The following is a 23,728-nucleotide window of genomic DNA, read 5'->3' as shown; positions in this document are numbered from 1 at the left end:
CGTTTGACAAAAAGAAAAAAAAAGAGATCCACAACGACTCCAAATATTTTTATAACGTGTACATTTCAACGTTTGCATGTTTTTACACTTGGCTGATTTCCCATCGAGTCAAACAAATGGAATTAACGTCCACGTAATAGATATTTAAGGCAGCAAAACTGATCGTTAAAAGTTATCACACTTTCAAGTTGATTGTTTACGTAGAATAAATCGTTCGATAATAAATAAACCAAGACAACAGATTTTTCTCTCAAGAAACTCGGTGCGCGTTTAAATTTCGCCCGTTATTTATTCCAGTAGCTTTCCTCTCCGAAAAGGTCAAATTCGATTCTATTGTACCATACAACCGCGAGTATAATGCCGGAAGCCAATCGCTAACACATATTCTCTCACTCCGTGATTCGATAATACGACAATCGTGTCGATAGGCATCACTTACCGGCCTGCTGTTGAGCGTGAATGAGAGGTGAACCGGTGGCTTGGAGGGTGGCAAGCTGCAATTTGCCCTCAACATGTCTCCCGGGTCGTAGCGATCGCGTTCCGATACGATAACGGGCTCTTCACGGGGCAGAACTGAAACATAATAATTTCGCGGGTCTCTCTTATAGTCATTGTCGACGAAACTCGAGCACGGCGGCGCGGGCGGCACGGCGGTACGCGGGGGTGCGGGCGCCGTAATCGCTCCGTTTCCCCGTGCTCGCCGCCGAACTTATCCAATATTCAAGCGCCAATGAGGAGACCCCGTTATGTCGCCAGCTTTATGCGCTTCCGCGGAGTACAATGGGGTACGTGTATTGCGTAATCCCAGCGACGCCGTCCTCAGAAGGCAGTTACGAACGCGTAGCCGTGGAAAAATATTAAACGCGGTACGTGGATATTGATTTTGCCGGTGGTAGCGCGAATCGGGTAAACGCGGGGCATTGCACTGCAAAGACAATAGCTGCAAACTGAAACTGTGATTAAAAGCTTGTTTGTTCTGCAGCAAAATGAAGTGTCCGCGTGAATAGAACCGGCTATTGCCGCCGCACAGATAACGGACCTGTGTGAAGTAATAAAGCAAACTTTGTATTGGAAATTCACTAATCGTCGTGATACTTGAAACAGGAAACGCCGAACGTAACACGCCGAAGTAATTTAATTTAAAAAAAAAAATTCCAAACATATACGTGTATCTCGGCTGTAAAACGAGAATCTCTTACAAATTCAATAATAAAAAAAATAATTATCATCAAAATTGTTGATGTAAATTTGTTAAAATCAATTTTGTTTAAACGCAATCTTCACTATACTTCCTAATTACATGTTACATGTATAAATGTCATTCTTAAATAATGTATAACGCAACAGCGGTTATTTGAATTTATTGCCGATTTGATGTTTATACGTATAAATGTCCATATGCGTGTTACATACACATTTCAATTTCGTTCGTTGTACAAATACTTTTGGAGAAATTGGATGCGGTGGAAACGGATCGTCAATTTACAAAGCACTTCAACTTTATCACTAAGCTATCAAAAGGTCCAGAGCGTCTGAAGATATTAAATGTTCGCTGCATGCTTCACTCAAAAAAAAAAAAAAAAAAAAATAATAAAAAAAACCTTCTACAAATGTTTTTTTACGTATTTACACCGCGGAAAAGATCTTCACTTGCCCATTATACATGTATAGAATGCATTCATTATGCATAATGACAGCAAAATTATAATAAGAATTATACGGCGATTATATTTAAAAAATCATTTTAATTGCGTTTATTTAATTAAAATATGCCGATGAAGTGAGAAGTATGTAATATGTCGATCTCGATTAATTTCCAAGCATGGAATGCTGCTGGAAAATCATCGCCGTTCATTTCACCATATGCTAATCAGTGATCGGCAATTCATACATTCAGGCTAACTTGTGCCCAAATTAAAAGAGCTTATTATCATATTTTAATGTGGATATGTGGGTATCATATTTTAATTTAGTCAGACATTCATCGAGCCCGTATTACAATACATAATTTAATTCTCTGAATAATTTAGAAATTCGAATCAAACAGATTTCAGTATTACATGTTTTTCTATTAATAGAAATTTCTCAATAATACCTGTAATAAATAGACTGGACTCATTAAAGCGAGAAAATTAAACATGCATGCCTGAAATCTGCAAATATCTCTCGCGTATCATATATTTATAGAGTTAAAATTATTTAATGAAAACTAAGTTTGACGGTATTAACAAAATCGTAATGCTATAAAAAAACGGGACGTCAATTCATTCATTATGCTGAATCCGAGAATTTGTTAGAAGTTGTTCCATACTTGGCTCCAATATCTTAATGATTTTCAGCGCCGTCGTCTCTTTATTCTAATAACAATATTATGATAAATATAGAAGATGTTTCGAGATTCTCAATCGATTCACTTCGATAACGCGTTATAGTATCCTCTCAACTTGGATTTTTCTCACATTCTTAACTATACGGGCTTCGTATATGTGTACTTTATACAGCGAAGCACACACGAAGCCAACATACTTGAGATGAAACCGGAAGCTATTGCTGGTAAGTCAAGTGAAAGGAATAACCGTGAAGTCTCCTAAGATCAGCTCGAGGCGACGATAAACCGACGACTCGTAAAACGATAGAACGATTAATCGAATCTCGGTTACGTTGCCACGTCCCGTCAATGAATAGTATCGAGCAAGGTGCAAAAATCGATAAAGAAGCATGATAAAGATACCGAAGCAATCGCTATTCTCCTCGCGCAATGCGAACGAGAATTCATGAATGGTATTTAATATCGGACCTTATTGTACGAGGAAAAAAAACGCTTAAATAGAAAATCTGAGATATTTAGAAAAAATACAATGTAGAACTCAGAACTCCCTTTGTTTCGTAGTAAATTAAATCGTTATTCGAATATAAATATTAAGTATTCCTGATGAATTATGATATAACGAAAATTACATGACGTAGCATTACCGTGCGCGAGAAATTTTCAACTTTATTTTCTTCTTATTAACGAAAGCTTTATTACTGTCTATTGTTGTAAAAAATTCATAATTATGACTTGTACTTTTCCTTGAACTTTCATTAAAAAAGTAACAGAATGAAGAGTAAGAGAAAAAAAAATAATGCGCGACTGTCAGATATCGCAGAATTATACGTGATGAAACTTTTACTGTGACATAAAAGAAGTCTATCTATTTTGTGCTGAGTTTTCCTTGTCCTATTTAAGTAAATTTCGATTAAGTTTTTTAATATCGATTTATTACTGCGCTTCCATCCGCGGTACAAATTCTAACACGTTATGCTACGCTGCCGTTATGACACGAGAAAATCGATATCAACGAAGGGAGATAACGTTCAGGAAAATTCAAGTGCGAATACAATTTTCCTTTAAGAACGTGAAAACTGCACCGGGACAAGATTCGTTTACTCTATGAGCATCTTGCGATGCTATCGTAAAATATGAAATGCATATGCTGTCCGAGCTGCAGATAGTTCTACTTTGCCAGAGATTCTCTGCCTGGATTCGAATGCTACTAATAAAGAAGGTGATCCGCAGATATTATGTCTCTGCCAATCGTAACGAATTGCGGACACCATCGTGATCGATGGAAGATTGTAAGGTAGAAATGGATTCTTCGCGGATCACTACCATCGCGTTGAATATTCTTTCCAAGTGTCTATCAGTCTAGCACGAAAATTCGGTAATCATCTTAGATGAAAAAATATATAGGAAAATATTGATCGGAATAATGTAGCTAGAGTCTAGACAGTATCACAATTAAAATAAAGAGTAAAAATAAAACAATGGAGGCAAGTTTTTTATGAAGACTCTGTCTGCTGAAAAATAGATGTGATACATTTACAGCAACTCGATGAAAAAGAGGAAACCTTTAAATATTTGACAGAGAAGCACCGGGAATAGACGGAACAAAAATAAAATCCAAAGTATCTTACCCTACTAAAAAGAAAAGATAGGAATAGCTGGGCAATAGTTATAAAAGGAGATTTTTCCAACACTAGAGGACATTTATATATATAGAAAGTAAATATAAAGCGATAAATGGATAAAATTCATATAACGTAGTCTCGTTTTTAACCAATTAATTACAGTAAATCAATAAAGCGTTGCCGTAAATATTTGATATAAAGGTGACGAAAAAAAAGAACCTCTCTATCCTTGCTTCGGAATATAAAAACAGATTATCTGCAAATAGTCTAAATTTCAAAGTAGACTAATTTAGAACGGTCCCTTCACAAAAGGATGCACTGAATTGTTTCATTCACAAATGATTGTGAATAAGTGTTATTCGAAATTAATATATTTACAAAAGTTTTTATTTGCTATCACTGCGAAACATTTTCAAAACATTTTATATAAATGCATTCGCCTGCGTTTGATGGCTGGGATATTGGATGATATGACTGATCCTTGAATTTTGTAGATTGAAATGGCCAACGGTTGCCAGAAATTTCGACAGCCATCGCGCATCATTCGATCATCAATCTTGTTCTCCGCTTATCGGAAGTCAATTTCAAAGTTGGAATGACATACTACCACATATAGAAATTTTTGATGACTACCGTCCCATATGTTCCCGTAAATGAAAAGACTGTGCCAATTAAACGTGACGCATATCTTCAATTAAAATGACGATAGTACCTCGGTAGAACAGTTAATTGGCGTAAAACTCTTGCTTTGATATTATTTAAAAATACCTTTTACATGTAATAACTAATTAATATTGCACGAAAGATGAACATTAACACAGTGTAAATTAGATCATGTTATAAAACTTCGATCTATGTAACATTTTATCGGATGTTTCTGTGTGTTAGAGAAATATTTCTATATCTTTTATTTTCCAAATTTAAAACAATTTCAGCAGTAAATATTATTTGCTGTCTAATTATAAATATAACAAATTAATCTACTTAATATTGCACATTATGTAAGGTAAAAAATTAATAAATTTTATATTTAAATTTATTTTTGTTTTAAAACATTTTACAAAAACCGTTATTGAAGGAGAGAAAATTTAATTAAGCGTATCCAATAAAAGTATTATGCGCTGGATAACGTAATGCTGTAACAACGCAAATTCCTAATGGATATTTTATTCGACGTTATGATGAAAGAACTGCTATAGAATTTCTATACACGAAGTACAGTCAAACATTTTTCAACAATAACGTATTTTAACGCGTGTTTCTACGTGGAAAAAATATCTTGGAAATTTGCGAGAACAAAACTGAATGAAAATTCAGAGGTGAGAATTTGTGTGAGACGATTCAATCATGCATTTGTCGGTGCATTGAGAGGAACGTGCTTAAGCAGAATTACAAGCGATTTCGATATAGTGTTCACTATTCTCGAGCGTTATATTAAGGTCTGACTCTATTTTACATTCATGAGAATATTAGAGCGTAAGAGCGCGAATACGTAGAAATTTCGTTATTAACATACATGCGCAATTTTCTTGATAAGCAACCTCACCTTGTATAAAATGAAATTGTGCAAGATTTTCCAAAAGCGTTGCGATTTTGCGTTAAGTGGAATATTACGTTTTACGGTACATCTTACGTAGCATTTCGTATTACTGAGAAATATTGTCGTCATAAATAAATGATTAAGAAATAATAAATCATATTATATTTTTATTGTAAAAAAATCCAAATTGACTAAGAGAAACTCAATAAAAATTAGTCTGTTACCTACATTTAAAGCATTCTATATGTATAATACATGTAAAACAAAACAAAAGTTTCGAATTTATCTATACTGTAATAATAAACTCTTTATACTATATATTCCTGCCATCTTTTTTAATTGTGTATTCGTTGTGTGACAAATCTGAAATCGATTAATTTCTACATAAATTTGATTTTCTTACGAATTTTAATTTCCATCAACGCTGATATTTAAACCATCTGATGTCGAAGGATTAATTGTTCAAATTTAACGAGCAGAAATTTAGCTCCTAAAACTGATTGCAATCTCAAATATTTACTGCTTTGAAATACTCGTGAAAGTTACAAGCGCATAAACGCACCAACGACTATCATACAGTCACAACTAGAGAGTAAATATCAATAATAATCATAACTTTTGTATGACACAACATGTGTCCCAACATGAGTAATGTTAATTACGCAATAATTATACATTCAGTAATGTATACATGTCAAAATTAATTTACATAAATTAGAATAAGCATAAATATATGTGACATAGATTCATCTAATTTTGTAGTTTACTACAATAATTTCATAAAGATGTATCAATTTGACTCGTAAAACAATGTTTAGCATTGACAATTAAAAATGTTTAGAGAATTAAGTTTACAAGAGCGCAAAGATATTCTTGTTCCGAGATTAATTTCAAGTAAATTTTACTGTTAGCAAAAGTTTAGCTTGCAAACTTAATTGCCAAGATATTAAGTCTTAAGAATTCAGAAATTATGTGAGAAATATTGCTTTCTTAACTGTTAGAAAAACATTGATTTGAAATCCGTTACAAATTAAATAAATATTAGAAAGTTACTCAGACGAAAGACACGATGTCCGAAACAATCTATACATTTATCACGTAACGCGATTACAAAAAAAATGTCTGAATTGCTTCGCCTGACAGCGTTATGTAATTTCAAAAGATCCAACGTTTCATTCCTAACGAGGTTTCCGGAGAAATTTCTTTCTGATGGAATGCTTTCTCTAGAAATAGCATAGCTCGGACATAAAATAATGAAGTGATGGAGTGCGCACCGTATTACTCACTATGTTGTGTACACTTACGGTACAATGCTCGCGTATAGTTGGGTAATTCAGTAATACCGTTCACGAGTTTATGCGACTTTGCTATTGCTATATACCACTCTATCAAGAGACAGTGCCACAATGTTATATACTCGTACTAATTCAAATTTACACAAGTATTATACGCATAAATAACTAAATCATATGACACGATTGCATTCATCGAGCACGTTACGCAATGCAAATTATTCTTAATTTCAACGCGCATTGTGCGCAATTGATGTATTATTACAGAACGTGAAATATACTGCCGAACTCAGCATTCTGCTTCCATTATGGGGAAAGGATGGGCAAGAGAGACGAGAGGAAGCATAGCATTTCTGATATTAAGCATTTTTCCAGCATCCTACGCAGTAGAATCGTATACCGTCGCACTTTAAGACGTTACAGACCGTTCATTGAATCCTTTCGATATATAGAATTGCGAGATAAATTCTTCTCCTTCCGAAGCAGGAAATGATAGTACATATATACCAAGAATAGTTTCGTAATTTTGACATATAAATTCTATTCAAATAACTTTTCGCCTGAATTCCTAGCATGCCCAGCCGCGATAAGAAAAAAATACGTCAATTTCATCGCTCGAATTCATCGCATAATATTCGCGGAAAAATACTGGCGAAATTGTTACCCATAAATGTAAAAAGTCATACATCTGTATATTTAAATGGTTTTTCGGAAAGCAAATAAATTTCATGTGTAATACAACCTGCAGAGTATGATAATACACGCGTAAAATATATTGCAATATTGAACCAAACAAAACCCTTTTACAAACAATAACTGTTTTCTAATTAACATATAGCCTCGTTACATGGTGAAAAAGCTAAAATTGCGTATGCCACGTTTATTAAACCTGCTAGCTGGAGAAAATAAAAAAGTATGCAGCGCGTAGGGAAATAAAATTCTTGAATATAATAAAAATATTGAATCATTTTCCGCTAACCGAAGCAGAATGCAGGCGCAAAAAGAACACAGCTATTTTTAATTTTGATAAAATAAATGTGGAAAGATGAAGCTATACAAGAAAGACTTGCAAATATTTGCAACTAAACTTTTATGCATATAGTAAAGGAAATTATGTTCAAGGGTTCACTTCATAATAAATAATTTAATAAGAATAGAAGATACCAATACAAGAAATATATCTAATGATTTCAGGCTGCATAAAAGTAAGTCATATGATTATTATCGCCGTTTTGATTGTTCATACAATCTTTGTATATCATAGAAAATCCTTTTTACGATTTTCACCATTTATATTTTTATTTAAAAAAAAAAGGATAATTATTATATTAAAACATTGACATTGAATACTTCGAAAAAGGAACAAATTTAAGTAACAATATTTAACTTGCAAATAATTTTACGAACGTCCATTTAAGACCGATCCCTATAGAGGTGATAGTATAAATATTATATAACACAGGACACTTTCAATTAACAATATATTGTAAATGGTTCACTAATTAAATTATAATAACGAATTAAAAGTTCTGAGAAATCTGTATCTCTGTATATTTCGACTTTGCCATTTCTGTGATAATGTTCTGTTATGTAACAATTTGTAACAAGCGCAGAGCAGTGCCACAGCAAATAGTGTAACACGCGCAGCAGTGTACAAAAAGTCTAACAAGAGAATACGTTCCGTGCATTGCGAGCTTTATGCGTAGTATAAAGGATGCAACTGTGCAAACATACGCGTGAAAGTTTTTCAACTGTGCTTCGAGAGTCTCGATTTTTGCCTTGCAAAATGTGTCTCTCCGCGACGTACAATTCGCGCGTTCCCTAATGCTACATCGCATCGTGAAAATCTTCGATTTTTGCAAGTTTACAGGAAAGAGAGGATTTTGTAGAAAGCATCTGGTAGTTCCGACAATGCTGGTAACTTATAGCAGGAAGATTTAAAGAGCTCAGCGGACAGATATATGGCGAAATTACTATCTCGCGGTCGCTCATCTTTGAATAAATCGCGAGTCCTTAAATCCAATATCGCAAACACCAAAGTGAGAATTCCCAGGTGTTCGTAAATCTAATCGGTGCACGGAGAGAATTTTTTGTTATATTTTACCCTTAAATTCACTACAAACTTGGGACAACTTGGCAACCAAGGAATTTTTAAAATATACAAAAGACATTTTACAAACAACGTGATAAAAATTACCAAGCAGATTGGTAAATTTTGAAAAATTATTGAAATTTCCTAGATATATTTTAGTACAATTAATCAAACATATTTTATATTTTAATGTAATAGATATTAATATCTTTTATTATGGTAGATATTAATCAGAATAGCTCGCATAAAATTCTTGGTGGTACATGTTGTCCCACAACTACCATGATTTCAGGGTAAATTTTAAGAGAAAATTCTCTCCATGTGTTATTCTAGTGACTGGGATTCTCTCAACTAATAAGACAAATTGAAAAATACAATCTCGAAATAAGATTAATCATTGAAAGTAAAGAAAATAAAAAAATTAAGTATTTAAAAGCAAACATTGCTTTTTCAAAATTCGCTGTCTAAAATATATACATGTATGTGTGTGAGACGCTTAAGAAATTTTTAAGATAATTTTGTATTTCATGTAATGAATCTTGAGAAAACTCCATCGTTATACATATATCATACCATTCGAGATGTTCAACTTGTGAATATAAATAAAATATTACCAAATATTTGAATATTTGAATAATTGAAATATATGAAAAATAAATTAGATTAAATGAGTATCAAATTTATTATACACTTAACTCTTAGGTTCTTACCGCTTCCTTTTTATCGATATCGGTTGTTTATCGGACCAAAATAACGCACGTTTACTTTAATATAATATAAGTGATTTTATAAATAGCTAACACGTGTAATTATATTTTTATAACGTCATATTTTAATATGCAATATTTTGCAACATTTACACACTGTATGGTAAACAACTTGATTAATATGCGTTATGGAATCCGTCACTTATAAGTTATTAAATGAATGATTTGGAATTCACTTTATTGAGTTTGCGACACGATTATCAATGGAATGCAAAGCGACATACTTTTAATTACGCGAGTTTAACTTTTAAATTTCGATAAATTACATCCCTGCTGATGACGCAATGATAAACTAATTTCCTTAATGAACGACAAAACTTCTAATTCTGCGCATCATATATGACTGTCCGAAATGAAATTTCGCCAACTATAGTTCATCATACTGTCCTAAATTCGAATTTTTGAAATGTATAACAAATTTATAACCATATATAAATAAATATTGTAATATCATTTTCTTAACAAATACTTTAGATATCATTATTTATAATTATACAGAAAAATCACGAATTCCCATACATACAATATATGCAGATCAGAATGAGATACTGTTTGGCCAAATATATATTGCATTGAACGACTAAACTGATATCAATTCAGCGACAAAGAGGACGACACACGGATCAGATTCAATAGAATAGACGGATCAAACGCGACAGAGTTAATAACGATGACGAGGGAACTTTCATTGCCAGCTGTATTGTAGGGATATATGCATATCTCTTTGAGTACTTCAACTTACGACGTTGCAACGTCGAATATAAATTATTGTGACAGAAGGATTAGCACAAATAATGTCGCTGCGTGATTTCACTGCTCGATATAATATTGTGTATATATTAAATTGAATTGTTTCTTTAATATTGACAATTTAACAATATTGTTATTGTACAATTTAAAGAAGCATGTATCGTATTACTGTTTTTCGTTATAAAAAATTTAAAAAAATGTTTATCGTATTACTGTTTTTCAAATAAAACTATACTGAAATCAGAAAACTACAAATAAAAGCGTATAGCACACTAAGATTTTAAAAATTGATTTTGCAATACTTTTTTTACACATATAAATGTATCAAACATACCGACTCAAACAATAGAATGCTTCACAATAAGAGAGATAAAATTCTCTAAAAATTCAACATATTTCAATTTATAATAAAGATAAACGAGATAAAGATGAACGATAGTAATTATTTGTTAAAATTTAAAAATTAAGAATTATATCATCATGAAAAATACTATAACTATTTTCTCATTTATTTCATTTCATTCGAGAAAAAAGCGACACAAAAAAACGGGACAAAACTTCGTTTTTAACCCTTAAATGCGCAATTTTTTATAGTATTCTGAGAAGTTTTTAAATAAATAATGACTGCTTAAGAAATCTTAAAAAAATATTTAAAAAATTCTTTTTTATTAACTTGCATCCTTTATAGATGGAAACCTTCTGGGCTTTCTCACCTACAAGGACCCTTTACAGATGTGCAAAATCACGCGTTTTCAGTTCGAAGTTTATAAGGGAAAGTGCACGAATCATCGAAAAGTTGCTTTGCATAATATGCAAAGCTGGCGTACTTAAGGGTTAATAAAACTGAATAAACAAAGCATTTCTATGGGTTAACTGCTCTCAGAAAAAATTTTCACATGAAAATACGCGAAAGAAAATATATGAGAGCATTTACGCCAACTCTAATTACGTATAGCCCGTAATTTTATAAAATTATCATATTCATATAGAAACTGGAACATTATACTGCTTTTTAGCTTACTCAATTGAGATAAAAATATTACCGCTGTCTCAGTTTTGTGCAAAAGCATATATAGGTATACAAATAAACTTAAATTTAAAAGTTTCAAAAAATTTTACAAGATTTGCGGAAAAATTGTGTAATTTTTAATTGTTCATCACAAAGCCATATTTTAATACTTTGTAAAACAAATTAGTCCATTTCTACTAAAAATTTAATTTTGTACCTCCGCATACATACTCACTCAAAAATATCGCGAGAATGTTGGAACCGTTACAATTAAGCACCAGTTCTTGTACGCTTGAATTATCTGACGTAGTACAACAAAAATAAAACTTCAGACTTTTGAAGCTCTCGCCTAATTCGCTCGTGCGTAAAGCCACCGTCCTAGATAACGGAAGAGTGGCAGTCTGCCTTGTACATGTACGGAGTTTCGTGATACCGGATAATACCGTAGGGCATGTACTTACATACTACGGTGAGATTCTTCGAGACGGAGGCCGTGGAGAAGGTCGGCGCGTCTGCCGTAACTTCGCAGATGAATGTACCCGAGAGGCCGAAGTCGACATTGCGAAGCGTTACTTGGCTCTCGTTCGAGTTGTCGGACTGAAACACACGTCCGCTTAAGATGTACAGAGCGAATGGAAGTATACCTGCGTATCAAGTGCGGCGGCCTAGGTTATTATGCCGCGGCGAAGTCGTAATGTCATTTACATGCGAGTAACGTAATTCGATATAATCTCATCTCATTTGTTGAAAGACATTACACGTGTTGGAGAGATTAGATATATTCGCGTTTCGTGATTCAATGTCTGTGTATAATTACTATAATCGTATTAATAAACATAGACTTGACGCTAGCGATTTTATTAGTTCGTAACATTTTGTATTACATTATATTTTATATATTTTGTGATAATTTTTTTAACTTAATATCAAATATGTAAAGATTAAATATATAAAAAAATACTTAAGTTCATTGGTAATGATTACTTTTTTAGATTTCTCATAAACATAAAGTTAAAACTTTTAAAAAGATGCAGTGTTCTTTGTTCCGGCAAATATTCCATGAATATCCTATATAGCTCTCATTGCGTTGAAGGATGCCTGGTCCACTTGAGGGAACAATCACCTTATCAGGAAATTATCCGGCACTCGACTAAAGTGGCTCCGGAAAGCCAAGCTGGTAACGGAAGTAGAGATGAAGCGATTTCGCGACGGCGATAGGAGCCAAGTAAAGAAAGGTTTAATCGGAATAAGCAAAACGAAGCATGCATAATTAGCCGTGCTTATATAATGAAAGAGGAAGAAGCACGAGCGAGCGGAGATGCGCCGGTGACCGGGGCGAGAAAAAGGGTGAATTGCAAGTTCTTTGACGAACGGGAAATAGCGTGAAAGGCAAGTGAGCGGCGCTCTCTCTCTCTCTCTCCTCGTTGATTTATGTGGACAAGGGCGCGGAGTCCCCGGCTGACTTTACAGAAGCAAGGACAAAAGCCCGGCACCCCGCACGGGAGGAAAAAATATGAAAGCATAGCACTCTCACTCGACGCCACCTAGGGAATAATCTCCGACGTGTAGCGTCTTGTCGTTCTCCTCCCGACTGGCGATGACACTGATACTCTCGCGCAAGATATTCAATATTTGTGGCGTATATGAATCGATCATTCGCAGACTACTAATGTACAGGATAACAACCTCGCGCGAAACATCAATTCTGTCGGACAAGCGCCAGCAATCCGTCATATGCATGAAAAATTAATGAAGCGTCAAAATTATTCAATCAAGATATCGAATGTATCGAATGTAAGAGGAATATCATGGATAGTAATTGGATGGATCATGGAAAGTAATTATTTATCAGCAGATCTCTTCTTTCTATCTTCTTTTGTCTTTGTAAAATTATATAAAAGCGTTTCTCCAAAATATACAAGTACAATTGTTATAAAACTAAATCTGTTATTTCCCGGAGCTAATAATAATTTACTTGCGATCACTATTTTAACGATCTCTATTTTCCTCTCTCATTCGTAATTTTAAAGAACACGTCTTTGACACAAAGTCATTATTTGCGGCTTCTTTTATATCTAAAGAATTCGATCATGCGGTAACATGCCGATTGCGATAGATTGCCTTTTTTATGGATCGTTACTTGTCCGATACTTGTCTGAATTCCTACTAGAATGGTTACGACGGTGTCAATATGCTGAAAGCATGATATCTATACCTCCCGAACGAGCGTCAGTACTTGGTTTGGTCGAGAATTGCAAATAGATATTGGGAACGAACTATCGCGACTTCGGGCCACGGCATTGTGGAATAATAGGTCAACGCTCGCAGATCGTACGTCGGTCTTTTTGCTCGCTAGCCCACTCGCTCGTTGTCTATGACAAAATTTCAGATAGTCAACTCAATTTTGCTGTTTTTAATGTGAATATAGGAGAAAATCAATAATACCAATAATTTACGAAGTCCGATGCAATGGAACGCATGACGAAGCACGTTAATATATTAATATGCGTAGTACTGGGCTTTATACTTCATCATGAGCGCGCTTTTAACATACCGCGTAATATTCCTGTGTTGCAACACCTGCCTGAGCGGCGGCGCTTTGTTGACTCGCGTAAATGTTTCGTCGCTTTGACTCCACAAACGCTGAGTCGAATTGGTTAACTCGATGTTTAGCACTTTCAACATACGTAACGTAGAATTTCCGCGTACGTGCAGAATCCCAACAATAGCTGTGTATGTGTGTTCTTTACTCGCATGTGTTATACAAAAAGTTTCCGCATGCTGTTAGGGAGCGCACGATATAATAACGCGATAATTCACGTTATCGTAATCGCGTAAACGCGAAATAATAGCACGGCGAAAAACAACGAAGTGAAAATCATTTTTTCCAACCCCCTCCGGACACGTGTCGCCGCGAGCGTGCTAACGATTCATTCCCCAATATAAAGGGTCTATTAAATAAAACATATCCGGTGTAACAGCGAGAGTATTGCGATATTAACAAACCACGTAAAGGTAACGCATCAAAAAACTGCCAAACGTATTTCCGATATAGATATCCGACCAGGATATGCACATAGCAAATCAAATATCAGTCCGAACAAGCCAAGTAATAAAACAATTTTTTTCGCAGTCTTCCCTCTGGGGAAAACAAACGGGGGGCGGGGGGGGACGGGGCGGACGTATTTTTCGAAATCGAAGCTTTTATACCCCTCACGGCGCGGTGCCATTATACTTCCCGTTCGTCACCGGAGAACCGACCGCGCGTGTACCGTTGTTTCGAAACGATAAACGTAAACGGGAACAGGAACGTGCGGCGCGTTGTCACGGTTTGTCAGGTCGTTCATTCGGCTGTACCGGAACACAACGGTACCGAGGGGGCTTGTTTTTGGCGCAGCGCGTGTGCAGGCGGCATAGCCCCGGATTGGCGGTCGCCGCGCGCCATCCCGCAAACCATCGCACCCAACGCGTGTAACAGCCTACGGAAATGTTCGAGCGATGATAAAAGCACCCGTAGACCCGACTGTTTTACGGCGATTACAGCGGTCAAGGGTGCTGTTAACGAGGCGCCACCCGGCAACCTGCGGTTTGCGTTACGGTGATCCGATAAAACCGCATATTTCGTTGTTCGCTAACCCCCGCCGATTTGCGTGGCTCGACCTGAAAAAGATAGCCGCAGTTTCGCAGACCCGTTGGGGCACATGTAAAAGTGTTCCAATTAACAAATGTCCCACCCTCCCCCCTCTCCCCCAGTTAGTGATCCGTGGCCGGTCGTTAAGATCTCGGGCGCATCCTTCTTTTTAACGATGCGCATGTTCACGATGTTTTAAAGGGATAGGATTATAGCAGATGTTGAGAAAAAAGGGGTAAAAAGAAGAGAAGAAGATTAATATGATTTATCAATGTGGACACAAAGACTGGGGCTGATACTGAATATATTGGAACACGATTATGCTTTTCTTAAATCCTTTTGCATTTTCTTATCAATGGATTTATAGTAGACTTAATCTTAAGCCAAGAAGAAAATACGCTCGACAAAAGACATCCCTCAATCATGGAATATTTGCTATATGTGGAATAGCATTAAACAAAAGGTATGATGTAATTTAATATGTCTAATTAGTAAAACCAATTGACAAGATAATAGAAAAAAATATGAAAATATTTCTTTGGTATGAAAAAGAACAAATAAGTAAAAAATATTCAAGCACATTTAATTATTTATATTATAGACATTACACAAATATATCATATAGATATATTTATACCAGATATTCTCCCGCACATTATATATATCTATATATTTGGATTACATTATTTTATTTTATCACATTTTCTATATATATGTGAAATTACTGCTTATCGATCCACTTTCAATTTACATTTTGGTAATTGTATACCAATATATTATCTGTACAGAAATGACTCATTTTATATTTTATTATAACGTTTATTAAACGCCAAATATTTGCCATTTGGAATTCATAACATCGTTCATGTTATTAAAATTTTCACGTTAATGAATTCTATTCATATCCTCAATTGAAAAAATTTTATTGCAGTTTTATTAACCAAGAATTATACTCATAAATAATGTAGCTCTTTCTTGTAAGAATTATGAAATATATTAAGAGAGATAAATAAAGACAAATATATTTTAGAAAATACAGATTTTAAACTTTAGAAAACTATGTAAAGAAAATTAATTCTTTGTAATCAATGTTATTATGCAAAAGCTTTGACAAAAATGTGTTACTTAAAAATACTTAAAATGTTAATCTAAAAGTACTCATGCGTTTGTTTATACGTAATACAATTTTATACTTCAGATTTATCTCGAGAAAATAATAATATACATGTGTGACAAATTAAATTGTTCTCTTTGTACGTTATTTTTCAATATAAAATTGTATTTAAAAAATAGGTATAATATATACTATTATATATTCTATTATTGATTACAGCCTTAAAAATACGTCAGCAATACGGGAATTCATTCTAAATAAATGTAAAACGTTATCGAAGATCTCGTTCAGTCACTTACGTCGACATTAATCCCAGAAATGTTGAAGACTTTGGTGGATGGTTCCTCGGTGGGCGAGAATCGGTAGAACTCGTGCTTGCCCCGGTACCACTTGAGGGAGTAGAGTGGCGCATTCTCCAAATCATAATGGCACCGCAGAATCACCTTGTCGCCACGTTGCACCACTTCCGGAACCATCTCTAGGCTGACCTCCCGCAGACAGCTCGCACCTTTCAGGAAAATGAGAACAGGAACACAAGGCATTAAGTCTAGTGCGCATCATTAGTTCGCTTTTAGTCGTCGCGCGAGAGGTTGCACAGCACGCGTCAGCGAGAAATTGCAATTCCGCCGAATGACAATTTCCCCTCGTCCTCCCCTCGCGCAACCGCCCTCGCAACTATGCATGCAACCGCAAACACACGCACGCGCGAGCTCTCACGTCCACGCGCGCGGCCACGTATATCTACATATACATATATTAAACCCCAACCCCATCTCTCGTATCCGAACCATTTTCGCGTAACCCATACGAGGTGCTCTGCAAACTAACCCTCACGCTCGAACGAACGCGGTGTTTTTTGCTGAAACTCCGTTATGTGAGGATTATCGACGATTCGACCTATTAAGCCGCAAGGAAGCCGAGCTTTGGATGGCGTTTGTATTAAACCAGAATGAGAGAGGGAGAAGAGGGAGGGGAGGCTGCGACTCCTTGGTGCAGAATGAAGCTCTTATTACGTAGTACCTCCGGGCTATACGGAAATGGGTATGGGTCTACAAGCCGCGAATGGGAACAAAACTCGGCGGGGTTACTTCCCTCCTCAGAAGCATCAGGAACATATGCCACGTAATATTTTAGAGAAAATATGGCACTTTACCTACTGCGGACGATGCGCGTTTTCACGCCCGCACGGAAGTGTGTTTACACGTCAACGAGACATGTAAATCTTTCGTCACATCCATTCAATTTATTATAACATTTTGATAACCTGTTCGTAAATACTACTGTACTTGTGTGTTTCGTGTATTAAATACTAACTGTTACGAAAACGTGGAAAAATATGCTTTCAAACATGATTGATGATTGCAGTTTCATTCGATGCATTAAAATTTAATATTTTTTGTACGTCTTCAAAGTAAATTTATATCTCATTTTTGCGTATTTTATGCTACCACAAATTGCGTGGTATATTTCAATATTTTACAGCATTTATTTTTCGCAAATTGGACAAAGATTTATTATCTAAAATGTGATATTTTACTGCATATGATTATTATAAAATTATAATTATCGTAATTTATTTTAGTGAGTTTATTGTAATATTATAATAAATTTGAAATAAATATTTTTTATCTTTTATATACGTAATAAATTTTATGCAAATATAATTTTATTGTTTATTTCCTCTTCATTAAATCATAATAATATGAGTAAAAAGTTAAAATAGACTTTTAAGTTACGTTATGTTTTGAACTTTTTTCGAACACTGATGCTTATTTTCGTCCCGTCGCCTAAATTTAATATCGTATACAACTTACAAAACGCCCACAATTATGTTGTGCAAGTAGATTAAGTAATTAAATAACTCATTTTTTTGAGCGGCTTATACGCGGAATGAGTTTGCTTAAATAAGAAGAGTTGACCGCGTTTAATATTGTGCACATGTTACACCGAATCCTCAGAAATGAGAAAGAAACAGACGGTACCACATGAATCGTGCCACACAATAAAAGCAAGAATGTTTACATAGAAAAAATATTAACATAACATAATGCAGCAATGATAAAAATTAACACAAAGCCGAACGTACGATATATATTATTAAAGTATAAATTAGAAAATTTTATATACATATATGTATATTAATATTGTGTATATGTATTAAACCTTACATAATAATTCATTTTTAATAAATAAATTTCTCCAAATATAAAAAATTGTCATTCTAACTTATACGTAATTATAAATGATTGGAATATCAAAGCAATGCGAATCTTGTAAATCGAATACTTATAAAAGACCTTGTAATAAAACTTTCGAATCGTCTTGTAAACAATTTTACAACGTCGCGTCACAAAGCGTTTTTCATACAGTCTTGAAAAGTGTCAGTTAAGTTCCTTGATGGCAAAAAGATGCGAATTTCCACGTTTACTACGAATGAGACTCGGAAAGTTGAGAAAGCTTTTTCCTGCTTAATTTTCGTTTGAAAGGCATCCTGAAAAATGTGGACCGACGTGATGCCAGTTCTCAAGTTTCCGGAGACTTCTTTTGAAGGACGCAATACTCGCGTCCCTCGCGTTTCCCTTGCGCGGTTAGTTTCGTGCTGTATTGCCCGACGTATCTACATTTAAACTCTCAGGACCCCCAACTAGTTTCTATGCCCGGTAGCGCCACTTCTTACAACTAATTATTCGTAAAGAAAGCTAATTTAACGAAACACTTAACGTTTCAGCAATTTTCTTTGAAAGAAGGAAATGCGCTACGCAACACGAAATTACCTCGCTCGCCGACGTCAATTGGGACGATGGATTTTTATACTTTCATAAAGGCGCTCGTTTCCGCGAGCGGTAGAAGCCAATACGATGACGGTAGTATATTTTATGAAGTAAATAAAGTCAGTCCCTCCCCCCTCCATTCTATGTCAGCTGTATAGAACATTTAGTATTTGTAATTTTTAAATTACGAGAAAAAAATAACTTAAAATGAGCTTTTAATAAACAGACTGAATGAAAGAAATACTTAAATTATAGCAACGGTAAATGCGAAATTGCGAGTAAATAACATTCTTATGAAACGGCAAGGTACGCAAGCATATTCATAATAGATTTATATTTTGAAACTGAAGAGCTTTTGTATATGTTACGAGATAGCCTGCATAGTACATGAATAATAAATCCATAAAATAATTTTTATTTTCTTCCAATAATTAGCAAGTAGACTTTCCGATGAGAGGTGGTTGCGTTTGTTCTTTTCGTTCGCCGCCATCACCCCATCGCTTCCCCGCTTTCCCCAACTTCGAAATTTATAACAAAGTTTTAACAACTCGTCTTCCTTGTGTTGCGAGTAAAGAAAGTCAGGGATCCATCGAAAACATCGGAAGCAGCGTAACGAAGAGAAATGTGAATTTGAATACAATTAGCCTTTAACGTCAAAATTCTGGGTAAATAGCGATAATTTGTGCAGTTGAGAATGCCTAAATAATGATAAAATCAAATCATTTGAATAATATCACAAATTCAGAATAGATTAATCAGTGTTTTTTAAATATTATTATTATTATTGTAACATATCTCTCAACAGCCAATTTAATTTTTGTAAAAACTGGTCGAGTTTCGAACAAATTTATACCTACTTACATTATTATTATGCATTTATATCTCTTGTATCTACTATTTAACATTGTTATTCAAATAATGCTAATATAATCAACTTCAGATTCAAGAGTTTGCAAATTCGTGTTTGTCGAAAATATCAACAGAGTAATATAACATGATACGATGAGCGAACAAGTCATAAATGAACGCCCGGTTATATGGTAAACAATCACTTGCGATAACTTTATATGTATTCAGTTTAATGTATTTACGTGAGAAATACCGGTTCACATTAATATCGATTAAAGATTACTCGTTATACTATCGTTCGAAAAGTATCAATTATGATTAATCAGCGTTCCATCAAAAACTGATATTTTAGTCGGTTTAAAAAATCTGGTTATACGAGCGTTGATCAAAATATTGGGTGAAGTTACACGTCCATTGCTAATCTCACATTTGAAAAAGTAACATTGGGTTTTTCCGGCCGCTGCAAACAGATTTGATTGCAATAAAATTAGTCGATTTGACCGAACGGAAAGATTATCCTGGAAATATCGTTTAAAAGTAAAATCCCACCTATGATATTTTTTCACGCGGGGGTATTAAACGGTGCAATCAACGCGAGTAAAACCATTTTCGTTAAATACGATCGACGCGATTTGCGAAAAGCCGTTTTCGACGGCTTCAGCAATGAGTTTTGCGGTACAGACAGCCCAATGCGGACTGGGTGCGTCGCGGCTCGGCCATCCCGGTATAATTCCAACACGATTCCCCCAGCGTTACTGTCGCGGGCGGACCGTCGCGTCGCGCCGCGTCTGTACACTGCACCGCCCGCAAACGCGCCCCGGACAAATTAAGTTCCACCCCGTAACTGCGAACAGCTACGATCAGAATTGCAAAGTCCCGTGTACGCTCTTTTCTCTCGTGTCTCTTTTCCCTCGCCCTGGTATGCGGCCAAACCTGCGAGACGCTTCGTCACGAAATGCACTTCGCGACACATTACGCGTAGTACAGAAATCAAAGAGGCATTCGCGACATAATAGATTGTACGCGGTTCATTTTTCCGATGCAACCGCTAAGCCAATTGCGATTTATGTTTAATGAAACAGTGACAATCATAAAGGTATTGCATGCTTTTTAACACATTCGTACTATGTTAGTGCTTATAAAAAAATTAACTTTGATTTAAATTACATACAAGACAATGTAGAGAATTTCTCTCTTAAACACGAAAATAATTCTCTCCTAATATTTTGATATATTATACGCATTTGAATCTCCATCTCTGTCTCTCAAATCACTTGGCTGTAACATAAGCTTGATTGAAAATAAAAATTTTGTGATTTGAATTTATATCTTTTTTAACAACTTCTTTTTCCTAAATGATAAAAAGTAGAAAGCATTTTATCTGTGATCGAAAACTTAGACGGTTTAACTCGTTTTACGTAAAATAATTTTACGATATTTATATAAAAAGTATTAAATATAATATAATAACACTTGTATAATTTAATTAATTAATTATTCAACATAATTAAGTAAAGCACTTAATTAAATGAATTTGAATTATTTCGTTCAATATACCATATTCCGTAACGAGATCTATTATAAAAGTCGTTATAACAGCAAATTCGCAATTCGAATTGCGCAATTTATTTTATAATTAGATTTAAACTGAATATGGTTTATATTTTAATATTTGAAATATGCGCCCCTGATGCCTATTTCATCAAAAACATTTGATTGATGTTTATCACAGTTTTTTATCATGAAATAGACGCCCAATGAGGAAAAGCAGAAATAAAATTTTAACCAACTAAAAGAGAAATGCGACAAACTACAAAGTAGAATAAGAAATGAAGAAGTAGTTCGGACCTGTTTTTCAACGAAACGTATGAGTATTTTTCATTCGTATATTGCTGTGCGAGTGCGTGATGAAACGTTGGAATGCCGGTAATCTCACAGATATACAAACGAACATATTTCAGTCATAGTACGTGCAATCGGCCGTTTCTTTATACAGTAATGCAGATAAACGAGAAACGTCGGGTTCAGTAAGAGAAGAGAACGACCGCATAGCTTCTCTCGTTTCCCTTTCCTATCTTTCACCTGCTTTAAAGTTAGAACAATGCTGAAGCATGCGGTACAGCGAGCGTATTTTGTTACCGGTTTCCCTATACGCTGGTCTTACAAATTGCGATGCATCTTTACTTGTGCCCTACAAGTTATTCAAAGTTTCGTTGCACGTTGAATGTTACACGTGACAAACGTGAACTACTCTAATTATTCCGGATAATCGACGCGCCAATAAAAACAAGCGAGAAAACTAGCAAGGCTGCTTGCAACCTGCAACTCTCTCTAGCTTGCCTATAGCAAGCAAAGTAGTAAATAGAGTAACACGCATATAAATTTGTGAGAAACTGACAACAAATATTCTGTGCCATGGATTAAAAAAAAAAGGGCAAGTTATGCTCTGTTCATATCAATATTAACTGTACGATTTCGGTTAATTCAACTCTTTTGTTTTGGAAGAGCCAAAAACAGAAAAACAGATAGTTTTTTAAACGATATTTCGCATTGGGCTGTAGAAAAGTAAGATAAACTAAATCCAATGTTTATTTGTTGTAGACATTAACAAAACGTTTCTACCTGGTGCGAAAGATTCTGTTGAGAATATTCTGCTAAACGCGATCCCTTTATTATTGAAAGTCACCGAATATGCTGACTACATCACTGTGTTTATTGTTATTGCATAGCGAAGAGATGCGGGGTGAAAGTTTGGACTTCGGGGAGTAACGGAGTGGCTTGGTAAACCGCAGTAAATCAAGCGAAAATAACAAACAAATTTAGCATCGAAGGCGTATCGGCCTTGTATTTTCGTGTAGCGTATACGTTACGCGCGGCAAGTTAACGAATTTTTCTGAGTTATTACGCGAAGTTTGGCAATTCTCGATTGGAGTGATGGGCAACAAGCGTGGAAAATTCATGATTTTTCGCCAGCACTCGTGCCGACCAGCCAACTCTCGTCCGCGGGCGATAGCGTTTACCGATTCTTCGATATAGCGATATCAGCGAGAATCAGATTTCAGAAATAATATTCCCCAAATACATTTAAAAACAAGAGAGAAAGACTGCGTTAATTTTATTTCGAATTTTAAGAAATACGATCTACATAATTTTACGTTTACCTATCACGTGATATGTTGTATCAATATAATATTAAAAGAATACATTATATGTATATGTGTATTTTTTTCATCTGCATACATTTATGATTATTAATGCAGAGTTTACAATCTCACATTTCTCATCTGTTATATTATATTATTTAACACGCCCGAGCGTTGAAATAAATATCAAATCTACAAGAAATGTGTCAACGAAAAGTTCAATTAATGTCGCAGCATTGTGCGCGAAAAGGTTGCCACTTACTCGATAATGATACAGAATGCCTTCAGTTTTTCAAGAATAATTCAAATGTGACTTTCGGCGACGGGCGGGGCAGTTTGTTAAAAACGCTGACAGGCGGCAGATCGCAATGAAGCACGAAGAAATTTGAGAATAGGGAACTGCACTCGCTAGAAAAGCGGAAATTGGTGGAAACCCGGGCGGACTGTCGGCAATCTGAGAAGTTATTACTGGGTGGGACAAATTGCACTTCCGCGCAAACAAAAATAAGAGGATATTAAACCGGATGAATGGAAATGGGACTCTATGTCTACGTAATGATGAAAGATGCGCGCCAACTTAATCGTTACTTATATAATGACATAAATAGGAGGAGGGTTATATTAAACGACATACGCCAACCGAGGAAGTTGACATTTTATTCATGAATGCACGCGTCGCTTCGCTTCAATTACGAGAGTTTGTAATTATCTAAAGCAGTCCTGCGACAGCCAATTACCATACATACGTATACGTCCTAAGTATACGCACATATAAGTATAATTTTGATTAGCTAAATGCACCCTACACGATACGACTGT

The 23,728-nt window shown here is 35.0% G+C and overlaps 1 protein-coding gene across 2 annotated transcripts in view; it reads right to left on the bottom strand.

Moving 5' to 3' along the window:
* LOC139772520 (uncharacterized) overlaps nucleotides 1-17,111 on the bottom strand; it is a 60,671-nt gene extending 43,560 nt beyond the window's left edge. Inside the window, exons 1-3 of one of the 2 annotated variants that reach the window (XR_011718155.1) lie at nucleotides 16,446-17,111; nucleotides 11,863-11,998; nucleotides 440-573 (exon numbers count right to left, since the gene is read on the bottom strand). Coding sequence is in view for 1 of the 2 variants with exons in the window: in XM_071706248.1 (XP_071562349.1) it covers nucleotides 440-573; nucleotides 11,863-11,998; nucleotides 16,446-16,688 (513 nt within the window). In the remaining variant the exon portion in view is untranslated. The remainder of the gene's footprint in view (nucleotides 1-439; nucleotides 574-11,862; nucleotides 11,999-16,445) is intronic. The other variant, XM_071706248.1, reaches the window with a different exon arrangement.
* Nucleotides 17,112-23,728: the final 6,617 nt, after the last annotated feature.

The sequence above is a fragment of the Temnothorax nylanderi genome, unplaced genomic scaffold (genome assembly GCF_030848795.1).
Source record: "Temnothorax nylanderi isolate EJ_2023f unplaced genomic scaffold, tnyl_v1.0 TNYL_tig0051_pilon, whole genome shotgun sequence".
NCBI lineage: Eukaryota > Metazoa > Arthropoda > Insecta > Hymenoptera > Formicidae > Temnothorax > Temnothorax nylanderi.
Note: the sequence above shows the minus strand (reverse complement) of the source record. Positions and strands in the feature narration are given on the sequence as shown.